Raw genomic sequence first — 26,836 nt, 5'->3', positions numbered from 1 at the left:
TTGAGTCTCAGTTTTGTTCCATTGACTTACTTGCCTCTCTTTGTGCCAGCACCACACTCTTTTAATTACTGTAGCTTATAGTAATTCTTAATATCTGGTAGTATAAAGTCTTCCAACTTTTCTCTTTTTCCTTAAAGTTGTCTTGCTTTTTGGAGAGCCGATATCTTAGCAATACTGAGACTTTCAATCATGAATATTTATTTAGATCTTTTAAAACTTCTGTAGCTTATGTTGATCTTAAACATTTATTTAAATGCATATAGTTTGGTGCAGCTACTATGGAAAACAATGTGGAGGTTCCTCAAAAAATTAAAAATAAAACTACCATGTGATCCAGCAATTCCACTTCTGGGAATATACCTAAAGGAAACAAAAACCCTATGTTTAAGAGACATCTGCATTCCCATGTTTATAGCAGCATTACTTACAATAGCTAAGATATAGAAACAACCGAGTGTCCACTGATGGATAAATGGATAAAGAAAATGTGGTATATATGCATAGAATGAAATATTTTTTCTAGTTTTACTGAGATATAATTGACATACAGCACTGTATAAGTTTAAAGTATACAGCACAATGATTTGACTTTTTTTTAACATCTTTATTGGAGTATAATTGCTTTACAATGGTGTGTTAGTTTCTGCTTTATAACAAAGTGAATCAGTTATACATATGTCCCCATATCTCTTCCCTCTTGCATCTCCCTCCCTCCCACCCTCCCTATCCCACCCCTCTAGGTGGTCACAAACCACCGAGCTGATCTCCCTGTGCTATGCGGCTGCTTCCCACTAGCTATCTAGTTTATGTTTGGCAGTGTATATATGTCCATGCCACTCTCTCACTTTGTCCCAGCTTACCCTTCCCCCTGCCCATATCCTCAAGTCCATTCTCTAGTAGGTCTGTGTCTTTATTCCCGTCTTGCCTTGCCCCTAGGTTCTTCATGACGTTTTTTTTTTTTTTTTTTTAGATTCTATATGTGTTAGCATACGGTATTTGTTTTTCTCTTTCTGACTTACTTCACTCTGTATGACAGACTCTAGGTCCATCCACCTCACTACAAATAACTCAATTTCGTTTCTTTTTATGGCTAATATTCCATTGTATATGTGTGCCACATCTTCTTTATCCATTCATCTGTCGATGGACCCTTAGGTTGCTTCCATGTCTTGGCTATTGTAAACAGAGCTGCAATGAACATTTTGGTACATGACTCTTTTTGAATTACGGTTTTCTCAGACTTTTTGACTTAGATATATTGTGAAATGATTACCACAAAAAGTCTAGTTAACACCCATAGATACAAAAAGAAAAAGAAAAATGTTTTTTTCCTTGTGATGAGAACTCTTGGGATCTACTCTCTAATATACAATGGAATAAATATTATTCACCCGTAAAAAATAAGGAAATCTTGCCATTTGCAACAACATCGATGGACCTTGAGGGCATTATGCTAAGTGAAATAAGTCATACAGAGAAAGACAAATACTGTATGATCTCACTTATATGTGGAATCCAGAAAAACGAAAACAAAAACAAATTCATAGATACAGAGAACAGACTGGTGGTTGCCAGAGGCTGGGGTAGGGAGGTGAGTGAAATGGGTAAAAGTGGTCAAAAAAGTACAAACTTCCAGTCATAAAATAAATTAAGACCTGCAATGTAATGTACAGCATGGAGACGATAGTTAATGATACTGTATTGCATATTTGAAAATTGCTGAGAGTAAATATTAAAAGTTCTCATGGGGCTTCCCTGGTGGCGCAGTGGTTGAGAGTCCGCCTGCCGATGCAGGGGGCACGGGTTCGTGCCCCGGTCTGGGAAGATCCCACATGCCACAGGGTGGCTGGGCCCGTGAGCCATGGCCGCTGAGCCTGCACGTCCAGAGCCTGTGCTCCGCAACGGGAGAGGCCGCAACGGTGAGAGGCCCGCGTACCGCAAAAAAAAAAAAAAAAAAAGTTCTCATCACAAGAAAAAAATTATAAATATATATGGTGATGAATGTCACCTAGACTTATTGTGGTGATCATTTTGCAATATATACATGTATCATGTCATATACCTGTGTGTGCGTGTGTGTGTCCAGTGCTGTGCTAGGTGGTGCAAGTACAGAGATGAACAAAATAAGGCTCCTGCCCTCCAGAAGATCGCAATCTATCTGAGAGTGATGGCACTGTTGCTTATTAGCCAACGTTTACTGAGTATCTCCTGTGTGCCAGATACTGTGCTAAGCTCTTTATCTGTATTATTTAATCCTCAAAAAGTATCGTCATTTTATAGATCAGGAAACTATGGTTCAAAGAGGGTGAAGGGCCTGACCGCACACTTTTGAGACAAAAGAGGCTCTTCTTCCCTTACAGAAATGGTCTTGTTCTGACTTCACCAGACCTTCTCTTTCCACTGAAAAACCAACCCTGAGAATTCAATGCTGAGAATTCAGAAAATTGGATAAATGTCAAAATGTGTTTCTGTAGGTAGATTTTTATTATTGAGCACCAATTATGTTGAGTAATCATAAAAATTCCTATATTATCTTAAGGCCACCTATGTACTATGTGGTGTATCAGCCAAATTTTATACATGAAAAAACTGCTGCTCAGAGAGATTGACTGGCCCAAGCTCACATGGCCAGGAGGAAGCAGGGCTAGGATTCAAAGCCATGTTCATCGTCACATTACCTCAACAGTGGGTCCACTGGCAGAAAACAAATCCCACGTCTCCACAAATGAAGATCAATCCGTTCTGTCTGTAATAAGGGGGGTTAGGGAGGGTGGGGCTCACACCCAGAACTAGACTCTGTAACAAACAGCCATGAACAAAATATTAACGCCTGCTGACTTTGGTGTCTAGGAAAGTGTACTGTCTGAAAGTCACATTATCAAAAACACATACACTGAGAATCTAATTACACACAGCACTATAGAAAAGAATTATAAAGACCTAGCCCCTGTCATTTAGGAATCAATAAGAAAATGATAAAACATAGGCTTTTAACAAAGGATACAAGGTGGGATCTTATTTGGTCCAATTCATTTGTTAAAATAGTTTTAGGAATGATCCACAATCTGCTAAAACAAAACATTCCATGAGTTACGGAAACCACCAATAAGCAAAGCCTTTTCCTCAAAGAGTACAAAAATAAGACCAAGAATCACATGATGTGATATTTTTAGCCTACTTGGTGTTGGTGCATATTCGAAACACCCACGTTCTGCAAAGCCATGTCACACTGGGAAGAGAGATGAAGACATGAAAGTGTCTCATCTCATTTCACTGACACACAAATGCCTCTCTCACAAACATGTACTATCATCTTTCACATGCACTTAGGTACTTTTGTGAGTAATAATACAAATTCATTTGAAAGTATTACTGAGTGTATGATACTATTGATCATTCCTCTATTTGCTCAAAGAGCAAATACTAAATCCATGACCACTGTCTGGGAGTTGGGACCCTCCACTAACCCCTTTCAAGCTCCAACTTCTGAGAGCCTCAATGCAAACAGCAGTTTGCAAGGGGTCCCAGTTTGCCTTGTGGTCCAGGAGGGTCCCAAAGGATCCTAGAAAAATACAGGACTTGGGTGGGGCGTGGTAATCTAAGGGCTCCTGTTTTGGTCCCAGTGATCCCAGAGTGAGTTACAGGCCCCAAAAAAAAAAAAAAAAAAAAAAAAAAGACTCCAAAGTGATCAAAGCAACATCTTATTTTCAACTTTATTTCCAACTTAAAACTTCATTATAAAACTCGTCAAATAAACATGTCAAAAACAAAATTAAAAACAAATTGTAGCTGATGATATCCAGAAACTGCAGCACTGTGCTGGAAACAGCTCTTTTCTCATTACCAAGGAAAGAATTAAAGGTCCTTCTTCCTCCCCTAAAGCTTCACTGGTGAATCTAGTATAGAATAGGCTGGGACGCCATTTTTTGACGCCAGGAGAGAAGCATTAAAAAAACTGCTTGCATACATCAGTACTAATAAGACACTGAAAATTTCACCAAAACGATGTTTAAAGAAAGACTAGAGGATGCGGAATGTTCTTCATGATCACATTAACGTAAGTTCTGTTATATACACTTCGAACTGCAGCGTAGAACAAACACTGCATATCTAAATGGCTCATATGTAAAATGTATAATTGAAAACCCAAACATATACACTATATTTATTAGATTCCCCTATGTTTAAGATTCTGGAGAACAATTTAACTCTGAATACGAAACCTTAGTGAATTTGCTACTGTTCCATCATAGGACAATTAATAATGAGACTGTATCAACTGAAGTAGCATCTAATGGCTAAAGCTACCTTATGCACAGCTATTAAACTAAAAGAAATGATTTTAAACTATTCCCTTAAATTGTATTTAGATGATAAATAGCTTTCTAAAGATGAATACAACACTCCTTTACAGGGAGTAGAGTTCTGTAAATATAAAGGCTACGCAAAATACAGTATAAACTGCCTGAACTAACAGTAGCAAAAACACAGTTTAATTTAAAAAGTCAAAAACATATAAAAATATTAGCCTTTCAGAAATGGCAAATTTTCCAACACCACTCTGTGTAAAAATGTTTAAATAGTGATGTTATTCCAAAAATATATATTTATTCTATTTTTCTATTTGCAACAGTTTATAAAGGCAAACAAACACCTGCGGTTGAGGTAGCAAAGCCAAATTCACAAACTTTGGATTAGGAAAAATACCCTTCCTACTCTTAATAGCATCTTTCATACAATATTAAATGAGTTCCACTTCTTTCAAAATGTTTAATTCGCATGTAGTACTTTACAAAACTTAATTTAAAATACTGCAAATGTTTGTTAAAAAGATACTTAGTCCCGAAAATTATTTCACATTCAAAATACTATACAGAAAAATCTGAAGTCCCCATATATTACATAAAAGCTATGTATTTACAGTTTCAAATGCAGTTTTACAAGTTGAGGTTAAGCAAACCACTACTAATGGTCTTCATTAAACAGTGTCCACTATCAGTCATCCCCCTTCCCGTCCAGCACTGGACAGAGAGGACCAGTTTTTACTTTCAAATCACATAGCTAGTAAATGATTTAATTTAAAGGGAAACAAATTCTATTCTCTTAATGCAATAAAATATAAATGTACTTTAAAATGTAACTGTTTTCATTTAAGAAAAACCAACTAGACAAAGGAATCAAACTTTGAAAGGTAATCAAAAACCCTAAACATCAACAGTATTCAGTGCATTTGTAAGACTATTTTCTGTTTTCAGATTTTTAAGGATTGAAAACTTCCTATTAGAATGCAAATTCTAACATCTTTATTTATATTTTCCTTATGTTAATTGTTATGATTTAATAAAAATGAACACGGCTACATTAAAAGACTCACTACTTGGCTCTATAGTCCTGCCTCAAAAAGAAAGAGAAACATAAAGATCCTGTCAGTGCAACGAAAGGTTCATTTTGGGTTTTTTTCCTTTTTTTGCCAATGGAACCAAAACTGCGGGAGCATTTAGACAGCGCCTAGACCAGAATCAGTAGATGTATGGGAATATGCGGTACGGGACGCGCTGGCAGTACTTCTCCCACGCCAGGCCGTACTTCTTCCTACAGTGGCGTTCATCGCGAGCCTCCCGGTGCACCAGCAAAATGGTGAAATAAATCACGTAGAAATAAGGAAGAATGTGATTGAAACCTGGGGACAGCAACAGTAAATAGTACTAGGTATTTTTATTATCACTACACAACTACACAGTATTGTTTCCTGCTGGTCCCCAAATCGTCTAAAAATGGACCATCCCGTTACTTCATTTTCTCCAATGGGGGAAACAACTACACCGGTTCATAAAATCCCACTAGTGTGTGGCAGGAGGTAGTATTTGAATTAAAAGCTATTCAGAGAACAGTGATTAATCCACCCTAACAATCCTTCAAAATCAGAACCTCTGTATTTAAAGCAAATCTCCCCGTTTCCTCCCCGCCGGTGCTCAGGAAGAGGACGGCAGGCCACCCGTGAGGGGCAGGGTGGGCAGGGCAGACAGCACTGCAGGGTATGGGCTGACACTAACACAAACAAAACAGAGTGCGCCTTTTCTTCTTCTTAAGAACCGGAGTTTTTCAGAATCTACGTACACTGAGTCACAAATATAGAAAGTTAATTTCTACATATTCTTCTTAGAAAAAAAGCTACCAGGCACAGCTTAAAACTTAAAATTTTGCTTGCAGAAGTTTAGAGTAAAACTTCAGGCTCGGTGAATTCCTAATTCCCCTCAGACGCTGGATGAGTGAGGTGCTGGATACACAAAAGCGCAGCGCCCAGACGGGGAACGGGCAACCCAGACCTCCAAGAGGCGACACCCAGACCCAACGAGCACACACACATCCTGTGGTGGCCGGAGAAAGAGTCAAATCAGTTCTCTTCTTAAATGCTTACCACATGGGAGGGACCACGCCAGGGCCATGATGAGATCACCCAAGTAATTGGGATGGCGAACAAAACCCCACCATCCAGAAACGAGAAGATTTTTTCCTGTTGAAGTATGAATGGTCTTTAAATCTATACAAAAATAAAAATACATTTTTAATGACCTCTAGACAAACAGACATAGAATCTTTATGTGGTATAAATACTATAAATATAAACCAATACTTACGTGCAAGCTTTGGATCAGTGGGATTTTTCCGGAATGCATTTTTCTGAGAATTTGCACATCGGAAGATTACAAATCCACACACTGTAATTTTTTAAAAATTTCATTTGTTAACAATTTAGCTTTAATCTTTATTTAAAAGCATCTGTAATTTCATTTAGAAATTATTCCTGTGCTCCAAGGAAATTTGCAAAGTACAGAATAGCTTGATTTCTTAACAATTCAAAACCTCTCAATCTTAGAAGGTCAAAAGAAGATATGATCCCGATATCTCACTATCGTACAGCTTTCATCATCTACCTTGAAGGCAAAACTAACAAATATAGTTACATCCATGAATAAAAATCGAATGCAGCCCACATTACAATAAAATCAATACTGGAGTTCATCTGTTAGTTATGATACCTACTGGCCACAACATGAATGCTTTTTAAATAAAACTATAGCTCAGAATCTGCGCCAGAACAACTTGTACATAAACATATGCCGAATCCCACTGTAAGCCTCCAAGTTGGTGGCTTTATTTCAAATTCCGAAATGTCAAAATTAAGAGGCCCTGACATATCACTATTTATTATCAGTCCTCAATAAAGCAGTAAGAAATAACTCTACTCCCTATTTTTAGCTTAACTGTAAAATATACATATCCTGTCTTGAATAACACACAGGCACGCTTAACCAAACCAATGAAGAAACTAAATCTTAGTTTCAACCAATAGCTTGAATTTCTTCTTCTACCATAAATACTGATTAGTGTAGCAAAACTAGCAATATTTGAAGTCCAGTGCTAATTTTCCCTGCCCTCCCTCTGGCGGAGGTGTTTAACCAACAGTGAAACGAAAGAAAAGCCGTCCTGAAGCTAACCCACGAGCACCCGGCCAAAGTGTTCTCCTCGCTCGTCTCCAGCATCCACCCTGGCCAAGTGGTTCCCTCTGTCCGATGTATCTACCTCCCCATCCCACTTTTCCCCACTGCACCATATCCTCCAATAGGTTTACACTGATGTTCCCCCAGAGAGATGCACTCTCTACCTTAAACTCCCATCATATTCGGTCTGTAAGTCCCTCCTCTAGACTCTTCCTACTACTCAATGCAGTGTCTGAGCGTCTTATTTCTCCCGCTAGAATGCAAGCTCTAGGAAGGCAAGACCAATCGCCCTACTTTTTAAGGTGCTACCAGAAAGGGCAGGCACTCAACAGAAAAAATGAATCATTACTAAGACAATAAAATTTTAAGTGAACTTATTATTTTAAACTAAATTTAATAAATTTTAAAACCAAATGGTTTATTTAAAATTATGTTTAAAGAACCACTGAGAACCCAAGAAAGAAACATCCATTCTCTTTGTAAGATGCAAGAATCTTTTTATTACTCAACTCATCCATCACAGATTACTTCAAACCTGAGCCAATCATGGCCATTTAAAAGGGCACGCTAATCACTAATCACTAGAGAAATGCAAATCAAAACTACAATGAGGTGTCACCTCACACCAGTCAGAATGGCCATCATCAAAACATCTACAAACAATAAATGCTGGAGAGGGTGTGGGGAAAAGGGAAACCCTCTTGCACTGTTGGTGGGAATGTAAGTTGATACAGCCACTATGGAGAACAGTATGGAGGTTCCTTAAAAAACTAAAAATAGAACTACCGTATGACCCAGCAATCCCACCACTGGGCATATACCCTGAGAAAACCGTAATTCAGAAAGAGTCATGTACCACAATGTTCACTGCAGCTCTATTTACAATAGCCAGGACATGGAAGCAACCTAAGTGTCCATCGACAGATGAATGGGTAAAGAAGATGTGGTACATATACAAAATAGAATATTACTCAGCCATAAAAAGAAACGAAAATGAACTATTTGTAGTGAGGTGGATGGACCTAGAGTCTGTCATACAGAGTGAAGTCAGAAAGAGAAAAACAAATACCGTATGCTAACACATATGTATAATCTACAAAAAAAGATGGTTCTGATGAACCTAGGGGCAGGGCAGGAATAAAGATGCAGACATAGAGAATGGACTTGAGGACAGGGGGAGGGGGAAGGGTAAGCTGGGACAAAGTGAGAGAGTGGCATGGACATATACACGCTACCAAATGTAAAATAGCTAGCTAGTGGGAAGCAGCCGCATAGCACAGGGAGATGAGCTCGGTGCTTTGTGACCACCTAGAGGGGTGGGATAGGGAGGGTGGGAGAGAGATGCAAGAGGGAGGGGATATGGGGATATATGTATACGTATAGCTGATTCACTTTGTTATACAGCAGAAACTAACACAACATTGTAAAGCAATTATACTCCAATAAAGATGCTTAAAAAAAAAAAAAAGGTCCAGGAAAGACTAAAATTCAATCCTGATTTTCCAAAAGAGCTCAAGGATCAGAGAAAACAAGTAACCTGTACAAGAATACACAGCTAGTGTCAAAGCTAGCATCGAGCCCCATTCTCCAGATGCCTCCTGCTACCTAAGATGATATCTTATTATGTCTGTGTCTTCGGTTCTTCCCTCCCATCAGCCTTGTTTTTCTCAGTCACCTCATTCTGATAAGATCTGTAGTTGTGTCCTATCGCTTGATAGCTGTTCCCAGTGTATAACAGCATTTTCTTGTACATAACTCTGCCATATTTGTCCCTTTTATAAACATGAACTTGGTTACTTAGTACTTAATTGGGTTGTTGGGACTAAGTGGTTATTTATCCATTTATTATAATAAGAAGAGCCATTCGGACTTGAAAAAAAATTAAAAATAAATAAAAGGGCACGCTATAAATATGTAGCTACCACAGCACAACAGACTCAGCACACACAATATTTAATACACAGAGACCGGAGTTAATACTCACGTTTCAGAGCAATGATTAGAGAAGCCATTGGCCAAGACAGTTCATTTGGATGACTGACTAAATAAAAGGCTTGGAAGCTGTAGATAAATGGAACCCACACTAAATCTCCAAAAGCCAGCATGAATCCAAATCCATCATGGATAATGTCCATGGTTGTCAACAGTGCTTCCTATAAGGGTATGGAGGGGGAGAAATTTTTTTTAAACTTTGGGGGACAAAAGCTTCTATGTTTAAAGTATTCAAATAAAGTTCTAGTTTATAGTCAAATTTATAAAGGGCTAAGGGAAAGTACGCCAACCAACACCGTTTTAAAGTGGGAGTGGGGATCTGGTTCCCTTGGCACGTGTATCATTCTGTTCTCCTGTCGCTCTACCCTCTCCCTCCACGATCCTGAAACAACGGAGCTGCCCACGCCCCTTGTGCCCCCATGCCTCTGCCTGGAACACCCCGCTCCAACTTCAGCTGAAGCCTCGCCCGTGCTGCTTTCCTCAACCCTCCCCCTAGACAAGGCACTTCTCAGATGCCACCACCCACCACTTGCTGAAGCCTGGAGCGACCACGTGACTGTCCTGTAAATAAGCGACTCTCGCCACTAGACTAGAAGATGGAAGGCTGGGAGCATGGGTTTCCACCTGCCACCCCTGCACCCAGCACACATGCACCAACCCAACTTCTGATAGCAATCTGGCTTTTCATGTAGCTTTTCCACACTAGCCGGCAACATGGGAAAATGCCTGCCTCGCTGCTCAGGGTAAATCAGGACCTGAACGCACTCTCGTGTGGATCTGGTCAGCGCAAGCCAGCAGCCAGATCCCCCTGGACCAGAAACCTGCAGGCCCGGCTCTGGAAGTGGAGATGGCCCTGCCCAAGGGCATCTCTAATCTGCCTCTGACACCAGTACTCCCCGCTGACTAGAAAAATTAGCAAGTATAAGTAAGCTCTGCTGAAGAATCAAACCAACACGGACCTACTGTATAGCACAGGGAACATCACCTATATGCAAAAAGATCCTAAAAAAGAATGAATACATGTATAGCTGAATCACTTTGCGGCACACCTGAAACTAACACAACATTGTAAATCAACTATACTCCAATATAATTAAAATTTTTAAAAAATCAATATTCTAGGTTAAAGAAAAAGTGTGATAATCTCCAAAACGCATTTTTTTTCCCAGAAAGCAAGCAAAAGGACCATGGAACAGAAAAATGGATGCAACAACTCCAGGCCCTTTGGTTCACCCTATAGTGAAGAGCGCCTATTCTTACGCACACGGGAGCAGGTACAAGAGCAGACCAGTGATGACGACAGGGCACACGGGAGTGGGCAGTGAGCGAGGGACAAGGTGTGAGCAGCTGGCACCAGCAGGGGCAGAACCCTCAGCCCTACCCAGTTCCTGGGGCCTCAGGGGATTTGCCGGACAGCCAGCGGAGGCTCACAGGAAGGGTCGTTTATATTTAAGTTCGTATTCTCCACTTTCTGAGGTGTGGCATATCAACACGTAGAAGAATTTCTATCACCCAATCTAATAAGAAAATTATTAAGCATCTACTAATTGCCCGAAAGTGTGCCAGATACTAAAGAAAATCGTAAGATCAAGTCCTTTCTTCAAGAAGCCTACTATAATCTGGCTGAGATACTGATAACATGTTTAAAAAAATAACTTCCCAACTTTAATCCACTACCCCTGGTGAAAAACTGCCTTAACACTTTTGCCTTAAAATACAAACATTTTCTGTTAATTAACAGAAATCAATGTTTGTTTAAATCTCTAGAAAATGTGAATTTCTAAGTCACTTCAAAAGTGACTACCATGACACGACAGAAAACGAGAAGGAAGAATTACTCACCGCTGAAAAGCTTCCAGACAGGAAGTTAAAAAAAAAAAATCTCTGAGGTGATAAAGCAACAGAGGAAATATCACCTGACTTGTAAAATGTAACCTACCATCTTCTTAGGAACCCTTTATTACATAATCAAAGAAAGACCTACAACTGGCAAGACTAAGTGCATTTACAAGAATTGGGTTTTTTTTTTTAATTTGAATATGACCAAATAAGACAGTTTTTAAAAAACACCTTAAAGGAGACGGACCTTCTCTCAAAATGTCAACAGACTGCCAAGAGAATTTATTTTGTAACATTATGACATAGGGCTGCCAATTTCGTTTTCCAAACTGAAAGGAAACTCAACTTGGAATTTGGAGATGATGACAAAGATAACAGTAAATGATAAAACAGTTGTAAAATAGACCCAAGGAAGAAATTATTTTCAAGAGGAATATAGTTAGGTGAGACCGAGATTAGCAAACATTAACCAGTCTTCAAGTAGCGGAAAAAACTGACGATGTATCAACGTATGAGAAAAGCCAAGTGTTAGGAAATTAGCTTTATTTAAACTGGTTTCCTCAATGTATCATGATTTCTGGTTTTATATCCATCTAATCAGAGCTACTCTTTTATTCTGAAACACCAACAATAAAACATCTCCCCCTTTATTTAAGAACTATAAAGGGCAATCTGACAGTCCAAAGAACACTATCTTAACTCGACGATAATCTGTCCATCCATTTTCATCTGATAGAATCATTAAGAAATTAATGCTCATTAATTCATATAAATAAAGTTTTATTTATATGAATCGGTCACACCCACAAAGCCAAGATCCACAGATCTTAAATATTTAGCAGCTGACATACACGGAAGTATCACCAAAGTTCTCGACACCTACCCTCTGTCAGTGCTCACTGTGTGTCAGCTCAATGCGTCACATGGATCCGCAACTCATTTAATCCTCACAAGCCTTGCAGGCAGGTTATGTTCTCCTCACTTTGTGTGGAAGAAGCTGAGGCTCAGAGGGGTCAGGTCAATCACCCACACTCAACGCCATCTGACTCCAAAGCTCTTAAAATTAATTACCTCATTCCAGAGAGCATCCACCACATACAAGAGCTGGAAACTGTTGACCAAAATCATTGCTAAGGATGGAACAGTGCGATGCTGTAGCTTCATCTCAGCCAAAAGCATCACCAGGTTAATGACCACCTGAAATAAAAGGGGCAGGAATAGTTTCTACAGAGAGAAAGGTGGTAACTTCCCAGCTGAGAAAGCTGCAGACACCACCTTACGGAGACGCCACCATCAGTGATAAGACATATCGATCTCAGGAGTCCCTTGATAAGATGCACTGAGATGGACACTTATTCTGTGGTGTTCTTGCCGAAGACGTATAACACTCCAATCATGAGAAAACACTGGACTAACCCAAACTGAAGGACACTCTTACAAAATAACTGACCAGTATCTTCAAAAGTGTCAAGGTCATGAGAGACAAGGAAAGACTAGCAACTGTTACAGACTAGAGGAGACTAAGGCCAAATAACAAATAAATGCACTGTCGGACCCTGAAGAGGATTCTGGAACAGGAAATGGCCAACAGCATGAAACATTGGTGAAACTCAAATAAGGTCTAGGGATTTAATTAATACTACTGTAACAATGTTAATTTGTGGGCCGTTTTTCTTTTTAATTGCTGTTTTTTGTAACTATACTATGGTTCTGCCAGATGTTAATTAACATTGGGGAGAGTGGTATGAAGGAACTCTTTATTTTTGCAACTCGAACAAGTCTAAAATTAAGTCAAAATACATTTTTTTAAAGGGGAGGAAAATACATTTTTTCTTAATTCATACACTATTATTTTCCTACATAAACATAAACTGATATAATCAAAATAAAACAAACTCTTTTAATGTTTAATAACCTGTAACAGGGCATCTTATCCCTCTGGACTATATTTACAGCAAGAAAATATTTTAAGGAGACAGATTTATGCAATGCTGTGATTATTCCTAAAAACATACCACCCACAGCTTACTTTAACATTGTCTACAATCCTTTCCAAATGCAAGACTAATTTGTACTACTGAACTGAAATTTTTAAAAAAAGACATACCCATCCAATCAATCCGGGGCGCAATTCACAGAAGTATTTGAGATCAAAAGTACCAATCCGAGGATTTAACTCACGGCCAATGAAGAAATCATAGACAGCATTTCCTATGAAGGGAAAAGTCCTTATCCAAACAGTATTCCAAACCCAATTATGAGGCTTTAAAATTGCACTGCTGTCCACTCTCCAGGGTCACAATTCAATCACCTCCAGGAGCCTGGCAAACAGCCAGAGAGGAAAGGCATGGTGGTGAGAGCCAAGAGGGGCCGTGAGGACACAGGGGGCAGGGGATGCTGGCCCCATCCGGAAACATCCATGCTGCTATAGGCATGGGGCCTATGGGGCCAGATTCCTAGATTTTGAGGGAACCAGAGCTTTTTTAAATGTAGACTCACCATTTTAAAAATAAGCCACTTAATTTTTTTGAATGTTTAAGTACTTTAGGTTAGAATCAACCAATTTGTAATCTCTATTATTTGTTGGTTGTTTTTTTTTTTAAAGGATGTTCACTATTTTGGACAAAAAATATTTGTCCTAAGTTGTTATACTACTAATGTTACTAAAATGCTGTAAGTTGTTAAAATGTCTTACTGTCATCAAGTGACTAAAAAAAGGAAGAAGAAACAAATAGGAAAACACAAGGGGAAAAAAATCAGATTTTCTTCCTTTTATTTTTCTCTAAACTTTTTCACCTTTTCCTTTTTTTTTTTTTTCCTATTTCTCTTCATCTCTCATAAACTGAAGCGAGAAGAGAATTCTATGAAAGCCTAGAAACAGATGCTGAGGGGCCAGTGGGGTGAGGGTGTGGAGAGGCATTTGTGGGACCCACGTTCTAACACTGCTCACCAGAGCTGGCCGGCGACAGTTCATCCCGGGGCGCTTTCAAAGCCCTGGCGTAGAGATAAACACTCAAGACCACAGAAAACACGGTGGCTGCAAGTGCACACTGAAGGAAATGACTGTACACATAATAAAGCTCTACATCCCAGAAGAAAGATGCTCCGATGAGTACAGATGTCAGGACAAAAGCGTAGAATCCTTAAAAGGAAAAAGGGGCGGGGAGGAGGGCCGAAAATTAATGTTAGCCCAGGGTTCACATTGGATTTACACCGTTATAAAATAATACAACATTATTTTGTAAAATCTTCGTTTCATTATTCAGGCTACACACATACAAATATATGAACGAGCAGTGCCCCTGAGGTTAGCAGCCTTCAATACAGATGCTGTATCTCGCACACAATTTGTGAGATATTCTCATACTTAAGTTATTATTTTTCATTGTGAACAGTCACCTGCTTTTAATGAAGAGAGAGCTGAAAAGAAGTGCACAGAAATTCACTATTAAAAAGCTGAAAAGAACCTCAAAATTCACATAATCCAAACCCCTGAGGTGAAAGTCAAATGGCTAATTATTGACAGAGCTGGGCCAAACACACATTTTAAAGCCTTTAGGGCAATGTTGGTGGTTATAAATTATAAATATTTTTACCCGAAATAACTTATCAATAAGGGTTTCAAAGGATCCTGGTCGTACTCTACCTCCCAAAGACCTCAAGACCCTGCCCTCAAAGAAGAGGCCACAACCCAAATGTTCCCCAGGGCCAGGCAGGAGACCGAGGGGACCAGCCAAGTGGGGACGTCAGGGAGGGACTGTCAGGCCCACAGATGTTCATTCCGAAGTCAAAAGCACCCACGAGGCCCCGCAGGAGGAACTCCTGCTCCGAGCTAGCCCTGCTATGGCTCAACAGGCAGAAGCTGAGTGTACTGGCTGCTTTTTCTTTGGACCCAAGAAACAGTTTTCCTTTCAGGAGCTGAGTGCCTGCAAAAACTGTTCTCTGAGTAAGCAGTCAAATCACATTTGGATAAAAACAGTCTCACACAGAAAAGACATAGGTGTTATTTCTGTAAGAATTCTAAAACCAAAGCTTTTGTAAAGTCAAATGGTCATCTCTAATTTATTATTTAAGTCCACATTTTCCACAGTGTCAGGTTTACTCCGAAGAGTAACTTTTAACTTTTTAAACTTTCTTTAACTTTGTAAAGCATTCATTTAATGCTCATAAAATTTATAAATATTAAAGGAAAAGAATGGTAGATGAAGCAGTTTCTTGCTCTCTAGCCTACGTGGATTAAATTATTCAAAATGTCTTAGGACTCTCCTTAGTTGATGATGGTAAAATCTCGTAATACTAGAACCAGAGTAACGAGGAAATTTTCAAAGGAAGGATGAAGCAACTAGTTCAGCCACTGCCTGCCTGCTCCGACAGCTCTGAGCCCAGTACTAGTGTTCTCAGCCTCCGAGTGAGCCACGCCCTCAGAGGGAAGCAAAAACAGAAAAGGAGAGCACTTAGACGAGAAGTAAGTGGGTACCTAGAGAGAAGCCCGCAAAACACGAACAGCGACAGACCTGATGGCCCAAAGGGAACACCCCACCCCTCCCCAGGCTTGGCCTCACTGAGGCCGCAAGGCGCAGGAGAGGGTGTGTTCGAGATTCTAAACCTGGTTCCAGCAGCAAGGAATCTGGTAAAAGTAAACAAAGTATCTGACAGTAGCAGCAAGTCAGTGCTAAGCATCTACCAGGGGTCGGGCGCAGAGCTAGGTTCAACGCCTTACCCACTTGGCACAAGAGGCAGTCATCTAAAATACCTCTGGCTTCCCTTTTAGAGCCCAGTCGAGCGATTTCAGATACAGTGGATGCTAGATGAGTCACTGAAAAAAGTATCCACAGTTCGAAAGGTGAGAAGTGATAGGATTAAAACAGGCCAAGAATTAAAATTTACAATATAATTCCCAAGAAAAGGAAAACAGTCTACCCAGTCTAGTTAAAATGGAAAATCATTTAAGGATAACTACACTATACCCGTATTTCTTAAAAGCAGGTGAACTGTACTTTATCAAAGTCTTCACGTGCCAAAGGTGGACTGTTCCTCTTACTCAGCACAAACTCCTACCCCAGGAGGTGCCCACGTCAGGAGGGACAATGCCCACTTCTTGAGACGCTCATCGAGACTTCCACTCCATCCACTCAGGGCTCCTACCAACAAGCGCCTCCTACAGGCCAGTCCCTTTGCTGGCACCACAAAGGGTACCACAATGAACACAGCCAAGTCCCTGCCCACAAGCCACCTTCTAGTGGGGAGACCCCAGTGAAGAGACAAGTACACTGATGTCAGGAAGACCTGTCATAGAGGAAAATAAAGCAGGGTAAAGGAAAGAAAGGGATCTGAGGGCTCCTCTGAGCAGAGACACATCAGGGATGAAGCAGCCAACACTTTGGGGGAAAGTTTTCCAGGCAAAAGCACTGAGAATGTAGCCTAGAGACGGCCCGGAGGCCAGTGGCTGGAGCAAAAGAGCAAGAGCTCCGGAGGGCAGGAGTGGCCAGGAAGCCCACATCGGTGCAGAACTTCTTAGGCCATGGGGATGACTCAGGATGATAAGATACACAGTCAAAATTGCTTCAATGAGCGATAAATGCTATTAAGAAAATAAAACTGCAGAGTGGAAAACAGTGACTGAGTGGCTTGTTACTTAACATGGCATAATTCTGACATATCGACTGCAGGTGCAAGCAGTTTACTTGCATGCTCTTCTGACTACTGAGAGAAATTTACCATTTCCTCCTCTGGCATAATCAGCTTTGACAGTTTAAAGAGTACAGCACCCAAAAGTCTGAGCTATCAAGTCATCAATTTGAGTCTTGGAAAAAAAAAAAAAAAAATCACCATTTAATCTGTACTTGAGTCTTCTTCCATCAGTAAGAGGTGTTCCTTCTACAACCTTAAAAGAAAAGGTTTTTTTTTTTAATTTAAAATTGTAAAAGCACAACACTTTACCATGATATACATGTCTTGTAAAATCACCTAAATTTCAACATGCCCAAGAAGGAGGATCATCTTTTAGTAGGAAACTTTAGTAACAAGTCTCAAAAATCTTCATGGCACGCCCTTAGGTAAAGTAATTCCACCTTCAGGAATTTATCTCAAATACAAATCTAGTAATGACTCCTCCGTGTACTGAGACTATTGCAATAGCCACTCTCCCCCAATGATCCCATGTCCCACCACAAGACTAGATGTGTTTTCAAAAACATGTACATCTAGTCGATCTCTAGCTCAAAACTCTTCAATGACTCCCCACTGCTTACAAAGCAGAATACAACTCCACTATCTCACGTTGGTGTCATCCTTTCAATCGGGTTCAACCCCACTTACCCAATCCCAAGGCCCATGTGCTATTTGATGATACAGACTCATATACTTACTTGCTCTGCTATTGATACATATACGCTCACTTAGTTATTCAATCATTTCATGTGATTCTTTTATCTCCAATAAGAGACCGAGAGCATGTCCACTGGACCATTTCATCTCTTCATCTGGATCACCCACAGCATCCCCATAAAAAAGGTACTCAAGAAACACACTACTTGAACAGGATGAGTTAAGAGAAAAAGTCCACCTGCCCAACGGCAGCTACATTTTACTCCCCAAAATAACTATTCAGAAATAGTGCAATTCATTATAAATTGTAAAATACTAATACAGTATCACTTGCCTTGGGCCAAACTACTTTACCCTTTCATTAGCTATGAAAGGGAACCCAGGAGAAATGTAGTATCTGTCTGAGATTATAGGGTTAGCAAAACCCCACAGGCTAATTTCAAATGATCCTTATCTATTAAAGGTATCTAACAACTACTGCGTTGGGTTTTAGTCTGTGGGGAAAAAAATAGATATATAGCTATCTATATATATAGCTATAGATACAGACATATACATATATATTTTTTAACCATCAAAACTGCTTTTCTCAATAAATATTATCTAGTTTGAACTAGCTTTACCTGAGTTTATCTGAATTTGTGATTTTTTACTTTAGAGCCTTATCACAAAAATACCTGAAGGTTCACATCACAAGAGCCAATGTTATGGTGAGGTTCCAAAGTATTTCAAGTCTGCAGCTCTATCCTCCTATCACTGGCATTTGCCACTCCTAATAAAACTGATCCTTTGGTTTACAGACAGTTGGCAAACTTGCAAAGCTCTAAGAACAAGATCTTTAAATGAATTATTTATTGATTAGGGAATCTCATGTTCTTTTAAATATATCCAAGTAGAGTATTCTAATGAAAGAAGAAAAAACTACACTTAGCAATGAGGACAAGTTTTAAAGACACTGCATGAGTCTGAAAAGAACATTCAATGGTCCAGACAACAGATTTCTGAAAGAGATGAAAATCAGAAGCTCATCATATTAAAAAAAAAAAAGAAAAAGTAAAAGATACGGACTAAAGTCCATTGAGCTCAGTAGCTTATCAACTGGTAATTTAAAATTCTGCATCTGAAATGACATATAGTGAGAGGGAATTTTTTTTTCCCAGCCACCTCTACCATTAGTCAGGCTATTTTGAAAAATGGCTTATTCTTCTCTATTTGGTTTGGAAAGATACACAAGAACCCTCAATCAGATTCTTTTAAGTTTCGCTTAATAAGTATGTGTTACAGAATACAAGAGTAAACGCTTAACAAACTAAAACTAAGTAAGTCTGGGTAGTTATGACCAAGGACAGCTTTTAACCTTAAAACTACTATAAATGTCTTTATATAAACATGGGAACGAGGGGAAGAAAATCTCATAATACCATACGCCCCACCAACAAACCCTTACCTTCCCAATCGGCAGTAAGTAGAACAGAGCCTGAAGGAAAAACCAGAGGAGGTAGGCCCCAAATACCCTGGTTTCCCATAAATCGTACAAAGCTGGCAGAGGAGGCGGGAAATTCAGAAGACTGGGCTCTTCCTGTTTACATATCAACAGCAACAGGAAGAGGAAAGCAGGCAGGCCAAGCATGATGAGAAAAACACCTGCAAAATAATCAGTGAACATTCAAGGCTCTAATTTCAATCCAGGTTATTTTATTTATTTTATTCTTTTCAAAAATCACTTGAATTTCTAAGGTCGAAACTCAAGTCTGGCTAGCTGTCTGAAACCAATTTTTAATGCATCATTAGAAAGTCTTAACTCTACCTGTCACATCCTGTGGGAAAGCAACCACAGGCATGAAGGTAGTAAAACAGCAAATGCCCAGCACTGAAGAGCTAAATTCCACCTCAGAAACCAAGCTCTAAAACATTTAAAATCCAACCACTATGGGAGCAAACATGTTGAAACTCCAGCAAACTGAAGATTGGAACATCTAAAAACTTGAAGATTGGAACATCTAAAAACTATCGGTCTGATCTTTAAAGAACAAAAAACTTTATACCCCTAAGTTTCCAACAATTAAAATAGTATCACGTTCACGTTACATGTGTGCAGACTTTTAAGCGATAATGGACACCATCTTTAACAGATTCAGTTAGCCAAGGGTTATAAATTACAAAATACAAAGCAGTTAAGCCATGCAGGATTTTGAACCATTTAACCAAGAAGTACTTTCTTTTACTAAGTCACAAGACCTCACCAGCTCCACCCACTTAATAACTCCAAGCCTCTGAATGCTTCAGATCTTTGACCCTCAAGAGCAACCTGTCTAACAGGTAGTGTAGACACCATGAACCCACTGGATGCATGCAGCTTATTCCCAGTGCTACTGCCAAGCCAGGCCCTGTCACTGAGATCTGATTATTAGCAGATTTCCCAGTCACGAATAGCTCACCGTCCTTCCTATATACAAGTCATACCAACCTTCCTTTCATCACTTCTTTGCACTTCTTTGCTCAAAACCTATTAAAAGATTGCTAAAGGGCTTCCCTGGTGGCGCAGTGGTTGAGAGTCCGCCTGCTGATGCAGGGGACACAGGTTCGTGCCCCGGTCCGGGAAGATCCCACATCCCGCGGAGCGGCTGGGCCCGTGAGCCATGGCCGCTGAGCCTGTGCGTCCGGAGCCTGTGCTCCGCAACGGGAGAGGCCACAGCAGTGAGAGGCCCGCGTACCGAAAAAAAAAAAAAAAAAAAAAAAAGATTGCTAAAAGTTTCAAATATAGCCACAATGGCACCCTTTCTACTCCATGATAACCCTCAAAAATGCTCCTACTCGGGCCTTTGCACCTGCTGTCCCTTCTGACTGGAAACTCTTCCCCAGGCTCCCACCTGGCTCACTACCTGGCCGCCTTCAGATTTCTTCAGAGAAAGCCCTTTCCTGCTCACTTTATCGCAACCAGCGTTTGCCCACCCTGCCTGCCCTCCCTAGGCCGGTTCTGATGCCTACCAGGTACTCCTCCAAATTCTAAGTCCTTCTGCTGTGTGGCTGTCGCTTCAAAGGTTCTCAACGATGTAGGTCCTTTTGTAACAATTTTTTCTTCCTTTGAATCTATTTCTTTTAATTTGACCTCTTCTCTTCGTGGATGAAGGCTATACTGTGTAGGTATATAACTACTCTCTTGTGACAAAGGGAATTTTTCCTATTTAAAAAATAAAAAGTATTAAATATCTGTAGTCAGTAAGTATCATTAATGCTACCACATTAAGTAATTCAGCCTCTTAGTCTAGCCATATACACTAATAAGAATAAATTTGTTAAATTATACTCAGTCTTAATTTAAGAACAGAATCTTAGAAAAGATTCTAAGAAAAATGATGGTTTTCAATGTGCTTCTTCAGAGAAAGTCACTTTAACAAGGAAAAAAATTACCTGAGAGGAAAATGAACCCCTTTGTACCTGCGTGTTTTTGTGAGGTATGTCATTCCTCTCTATGTGCTCAGGCTCCCCGTTATATCTGTTGATGCTATTTCCAAATGGCTTCTAAATTGAAGAATATAAAACATTTTAACCATAAGAATGATAACTTAGTAAAAAGGTACATGATGGTAAAAGTTCAGTATTGTGAAACCAACCAATAAAACCAACCAAAGATTTTCACAGCCGTAATGCTGAAGAATTTCAGCCCACTTTTTAAAAAAATGAAATGGAATAAAATTGATTAGAATTTCCCAATCTTCAAAAGATTGGCTCTTACAGTAGAGGTTTCCACATAAGATCTTCCATCTTTTAAACAAAATTAGACTAAATCTTATAATTTCACTGTTCGATAACAGATGCTCTAATAATATTCACTATGAGAGGTAGATACAGTAAAAATTGGTAAATCAGCTCATTAACTGGTTAAAAAAAAAGAGGAAAAGACATTCACGGCCCCCAAACAGCTAATAACAGGAAATTAAGAAATAGTGGCTACTTATGGAGTATTACTAGTAACCTACAAACTGCCTACTTTCTGAATTTCATCTGCCTTATTTCTATTTAACCTTACATTTTCTCTCCCTAATGTCTCCTTTCTCAATTCAGTCTCTTTCCTTGAATGTCATTCTCTTCAAGCAGTGGAGGGAATTTCTTACTGACTGTACAGAGGAAGGACTTTCGCTGACAAAACATTTTCCAGGCAATGTATGGCTGAAATAGGTGACTTTGCTCTTTTAAAGTCACTGACAGATTAATTAAAAAGACAAATATATCTTTTGGGAGGCCAGCTGTCAAAAGACGGCATTAATATAGTATCAAGTTCTAGTTCAAATCAAGGTCTAACTGAGCAGTGACAGCATTCAACATATACTTAAGTTTACCAAAGTGCCAACGAGCCACTTAGCAGCAAACGGACCCACCTAAAAACTACACTCTCGGTTTTTCAAAGTTCCAACGTGTAATCCACAGCAACCACAAATGTAATCCTGTAACACAGCTAGTCAGCTGACCCTGAACTGTACTGACTGCAAATTGACGGGGTATTCACACAGTGAGGCAAGGTACTGCAAAGATCACAATTAGGAGTCCAAAAGAATAAGGATGATGTGATGTCAAAGCTACATGCAGGGCTTCCCTGGTGGCGCAGTGGTTGAGGGTCCGCCTGCCGATGCAGGGGACACGGGTTCGTGCCCCGGTCCGGGAAGGTCCCACGTGCCGCGGAGCGGCTGGGCCCGTGAGCCATGGCCGCTGAGCCTGCGCGTCCGGAGCCTATACTCCGCAACGGGAGAGGTCACAACAGTGAGAGGCCCGCGTACAGCAAAAAAAAAAAAAAGTGATGCAGGAAAATACAACACAGAAGGTTATGCCCAACATCTTAAAATTTAAAAATCTGACTACAAAACACTATGTAATAATCCAGTTTTTTAAGGTTATCAAAAATCTGTGTACATTTTATCCAGAAAAGAGGTAACATTAAGTGAACAGAATAAACAATGACCTTTCTTCAATTCTGTTTATTTATAATTTCAATTTGGTCTACTATCTAAAATGTTCATTGTGCAAGGTCCTCCAGGCTCTGCACACCCTACCTAATATTTCCAACCTTGAACTCTGAAAGTAAATTCCATTAAAAGTATCATCTCTGAATAGGGAAAGCAATCAAGTACAATGATACTAAGACAGCAAGAATATGTTTTTATAAGATACAGTTATGTCTCATTATTTTCTACATGAACTTTTATTCACTATAAAAACTATTCAGTTCAATCTACATCTATTTCAAATTTAAACACTGCTTTTTTTAAAAAAAACCACAATATTAAATTGCACTCATAACTTAAAAATGTTCTTTTTCATGGTATTTAAAAGCATTATACCTTCTATTCTTCCAAACATTCATTTTTTAATGTAATCTTTAATATTATTAACTGCAAATCACTTGAGTACACATAAAGGGGAAGACATGATTTGGGCAGATTAAACACTGTTGTAAAGTTGGAGATCTCCCAAACACACGTACCAATACCAGTGGAGTCAGTTTAACTTCCAATATTTCCTTCCTTGCTTCCTTCTTTGCTTCCTTAATGTCAGCCTGGTGCAAAGCTGAGACGGATGGGCGGGAACCTTTTGGGGGCCGGCCAGGGGATCGGGAGCGCGACCTGGAGCGGCTCCCTCTGCGTCTGGAGGGAGAACTGGAAGTTGAGCCACTTTTCCTTTGCCTGAAGGAGGTTAAAGGCTAGAGGGAGGAGAAAAGGCAGAGCTTCACCATAAGTCATAACACACGCAGACCCACACTGCCAGAGGGCAGCAATGGCAGTGACTGCGCCAGTGACTCTAAAACCACCCTGGGAACTCATGGGATCTGAGCATCCATCAGATGAGGCCAATAACAGCTTCAGCTATAATGACCCGTCTCTCCTGAGACCAAAGCAGACTTTCCACCCCTAACTCTTCTTTGAAGGTATTGCCAGGAAATGAATGTTCTAAACCAAGCAGTTGTACATTTTCCTAATAACATATGTAAGAGACACAAATAACATTGATTAAAACTGAGATGATAGGACAAAAAAAAAATTAGCACACAAACAATAACAAGAAAATTCGTCTCAGTTTCACTCTGAATAAAACACGGTCAGATCTTGAAAACGCGTCCAAGACTGGGTTACTTAGCAATGTTTTACCCTGCCCTCACCTACTCCTAATATTTCCAGGAACCTAGACCTGAGGAAGGCAAACTACCCCCCTGCCCAAATCCCTCCCACCCAGTTTGGGTGGCACAGGAGCGAAGAATGGCTTGACAGTTCTCAAATGACTGCAAACAGAATCAAAAGAAGAATGAAACTTGGTGGCATGTGAGAGTCATGTGAACTTCAAATTTCAGTGTCCATGAATAAAATTGCATTGGGACACAGCCATGTCCACAGTTGCTCCTGCAGTGCACGAACTATATTTACAAGTCCTTTTACTCAGAAATGTTGCCAACCCCTGGTCTAGAGCACTCAGACTGTGATCCATAGGCTGCGGGCTCAAGAACTGTTTGTTACTGACCTGCAGCAAGGAATGAAACTGAGAAGAGATGGGCAGCAATTTTTATAGCATTTTGACAAAGCAATTTTATGTCTATTGAATCTGACAGTGAAAAGTTAGGGTTTTATTTTGTACCTTTTTTTTTCCCCCATTTGCCTAGTAATTACGGTATGTTACGTAAATACTTCTATACCATGAACCAGATATTTGCAAGCTCAGGTCCTCACCAGATAGGTTGAGAATCCTTGGACTCAAATCTAATTAATGTCACTCTCCTGATTAAATCCTCGGTGTCTGGGATGAAGCCCAAACCCCTCCAGTTCTAGCTCCTTCTTTCTCCTCCTCCGGCCCTCGCCCACCACACCCTTTCAGCATTGGTCGTCTGTGTCCCCCGACCCAAGCCTTTGGCATGCTGTCCGCTGTGGAAGTCCCCCCACCCCGTCATCTGAGTTTTCCCTATCTGTCCTCAGCACTCAGCTCTGAAAGCCTTCCCCAAAACCCAGTGCCCTTCCCTACCCTTGATGTGCTCCAACGCCACGCACGACGAACTGTCACAGAATGACAGAGTGCATTAAACCAGGGAGAGGACGATGTAAGTGTCTGACTTCAGCAGACTGACAGCTTCTTAGCAACAGGGCACTGTGCCTCATTCATACATTCCCAAAGCCAAAAAACAGGATCTGACCTAAAGCAGGAGAGTGACCCTATGCCTGCAGAGAGCCAGACCTGACTGCTCTAAAGCTTAAAAACCACACCTACAGTGATTTCCCAACCATTATAAACATGCTCTGTAAACCAAAGAGTGCTTACCTTGATATCACTCTCTTTCAATTCAAGTTCAGTTCCATCTTTGTATTTTACGTTGTAAAGCTGGGAGTTGCTGTCATGGCTCAGAACTTCTACTTCATAATAAAGTGAACTCCCGGGCCATCGACCTCTTACCACCTCACCATCGGCAAATTTCCTACTTGGCATTTTGAAAATCAGTCTGAATAGTTTTAAAAATTAAAAAATTAGAGTCAGCGCATACTCACTTACATTTGTCTTTTTTCATAGATTAAACGCTAAAATACAACTTTCCAAAATGTTTAACTGGTCAAGACTTTCAGGCTACAAAAGCCTCTAGAGGAGCGGGTGAACAACTCCTATTTTAAAGGTGAGAAAACTGAAGCTTAAAGATGTTAACTGTTTTGTTCAAGGGCATAGAAACAGATGGCATGAAGAGGCAGAGTCAGGACATAGAGGTTGTTCCTTCTGCTACACCATATCTCATTGGGAATCACTTTATACAGCCACTGTACTCGGAAGTGGCACTAAGGATTAAATATGACAAAACATAAAGGCTCCAAATGATGTGCACCATGCAAAACGCTACCCACCTACAGTAACTATACTTCTTTAATTAACAAGGCACAATCTCACAAAGGACACACATTTTCTGATTGATAACTCTGCATATACAGTAGTCCCCTCCTTATCCAAGAGGGATATATTCTAAGACCCCCAGGCATCCCTAGTGGATGCATGAAACCACAGATAGTACAGAGCCCCATACATACTGTGTTTTTTCCTATACATACATACCTATGATAAAGTTTAATTTATAAATTAGGCACCGTAAGAGGTTAACAACAATAACTAATAATAAAACAATTATAACAATATACTTTAATAAAAGTTATAGGAAGGTGGTCGGTCTCTCTCTCAAAATATCTTAAAGACACAAATTTAATGCCTTTTCCATCTTAACTAAGCACTTAACCACACACTGTGGCCGTAACTTGCAGTTTGAGGTACAACAGCGAAACTAGCATGAATTTCTGTTTCCTTCTTCACAATTTCACAGACAGAAGATTTGTTCTTACCATAGGTCTCAGCAACCTCAGCATAGGATTTTTTTTCTTTCCCTATTAAGCCAAGAATTGTCACCTTTTCACTTAAAGGAAGCACTTTACAGCTTCTCTTTGGCATATCTGAATTGCCAGCATCACTTCTCTTGTGCTTTGGGGCCATTATTAAGTAAAATAAGGGTCACTTGAACACAAGCACTGTGATATCTCGACAGCTGATCTGATAACCGAGATGGCTACTAAGTGATTAATGGGCAAGATGCGCTGGACAAAGGGATGATTCACATCCCAGGCTGGACAGAGAGGGACAGCCCAAGATTTCATCCCGCTACTCAGAGTGGCACACAATTTAAAACTTGTGAACTATTTATTTCTGGAATTCTCCATTTAATATTATTGGACCTCAGGTGACCACCTCAGAAAGTGAAACTGCAGATAAGGGGGGATGATTGTAGTCTTACAAAGGCTTTAAAGATGTATTATCTAATTTTTAACAAATTACCTTTACTAAAAACAGTAAACTAGGCAACAGACTGGGAAAATCAAGGCTGTGTTAATTAGCATTACTATAACCTACCAACAGGAAGACAATATAACTCCAAATCTAAAATGAATAGCAAATTTGGGGTTTTCACCAAGCTTTCAAGTCTTAACAGCTGAAGTCTCAAATGCCTACCAAGTAACTGCCAACCACATACCTGGGCCAGCATCCTAGCTCTTTTTTCAAAAGCCTACAGCAGACATCAACCCCCAGTTATAACCCTCTTCTCCACTGAACCGAAACGTGGCCCATGAAGCCTGGTATGAAAACAACACTCTAAGAAGCCACAAGCAATCTGC

The 26,836-nt window shown here is 40.0% G+C and overlaps 1 protein-coding gene across 2 annotated transcripts in view; it reads right to left on the bottom strand.

Annotated features, from left to right (window-relative positions):
* Positions 1-3,696: 3,696 nt before the first annotated feature.
* Positions 3,697-26,836, bottom strand: part of LBR (lamin B receptor) — a 35,004-nt gene continuing 11,864 nt past the window's right edge. For both annotated transcript variants that reach the window (XM_032630087.1, XM_032630076.1), the window contains exons 2-14: positions 24,957-25,134; positions 23,140-23,355; positions 21,099-21,182; positions 20,649-20,841; positions 19,108-19,304; positions 17,163-17,217; positions 14,284-14,475; positions 13,441-13,544; positions 12,405-12,530; positions 9,487-9,655; positions 6,639-6,719; positions 6,419-6,541; positions 3,697-5,680 (exon numbers count right to left, since the gene is read on the bottom strand). In XM_032630087.1, the coding sequence (XP_032485978.1) occupies positions 5,520-5,680; positions 6,419-6,541; positions 6,639-6,719; positions 9,487-9,655; positions 12,405-12,530; positions 13,441-13,544; positions 14,284-14,475; positions 17,163-17,217; positions 19,108-19,304; positions 20,649-20,841; positions 21,099-21,182; positions 23,140-23,355; positions 24,957-25,121 (1,866 nt within the window). In that variant the 5' untranslated portion in view covers positions 25,122-25,134 and the 3' untranslated portion in view covers positions 3,697-5,519. The remainder of the gene's footprint in view (positions 5,681-6,418; positions 6,542-6,638; positions 6,720-9,486; positions 9,656-12,404; positions 12,531-13,440; positions 13,545-14,283; positions 14,476-17,162; positions 17,218-19,107; positions 19,305-20,648; positions 20,842-21,098; positions 21,183-23,139; positions 23,356-24,956; positions 25,135-26,836) is intronic.

The sequence above is a fragment of the Phocoena sinus genome, chromosome 1 (assembly GCF_008692025.1).
Source record: "Phocoena sinus isolate mPhoSin1 chromosome 1, mPhoSin1.pri, whole genome shotgun sequence".
In the NCBI taxonomy this organism is placed as follows: domain Eukaryota; kingdom Metazoa; phylum Chordata; class Mammalia; order Artiodactyla; family Phocoenidae; genus Phocoena; species Phocoena sinus.
This window is presented reverse-complemented; position numbering and strand designations above follow the sequence as displayed.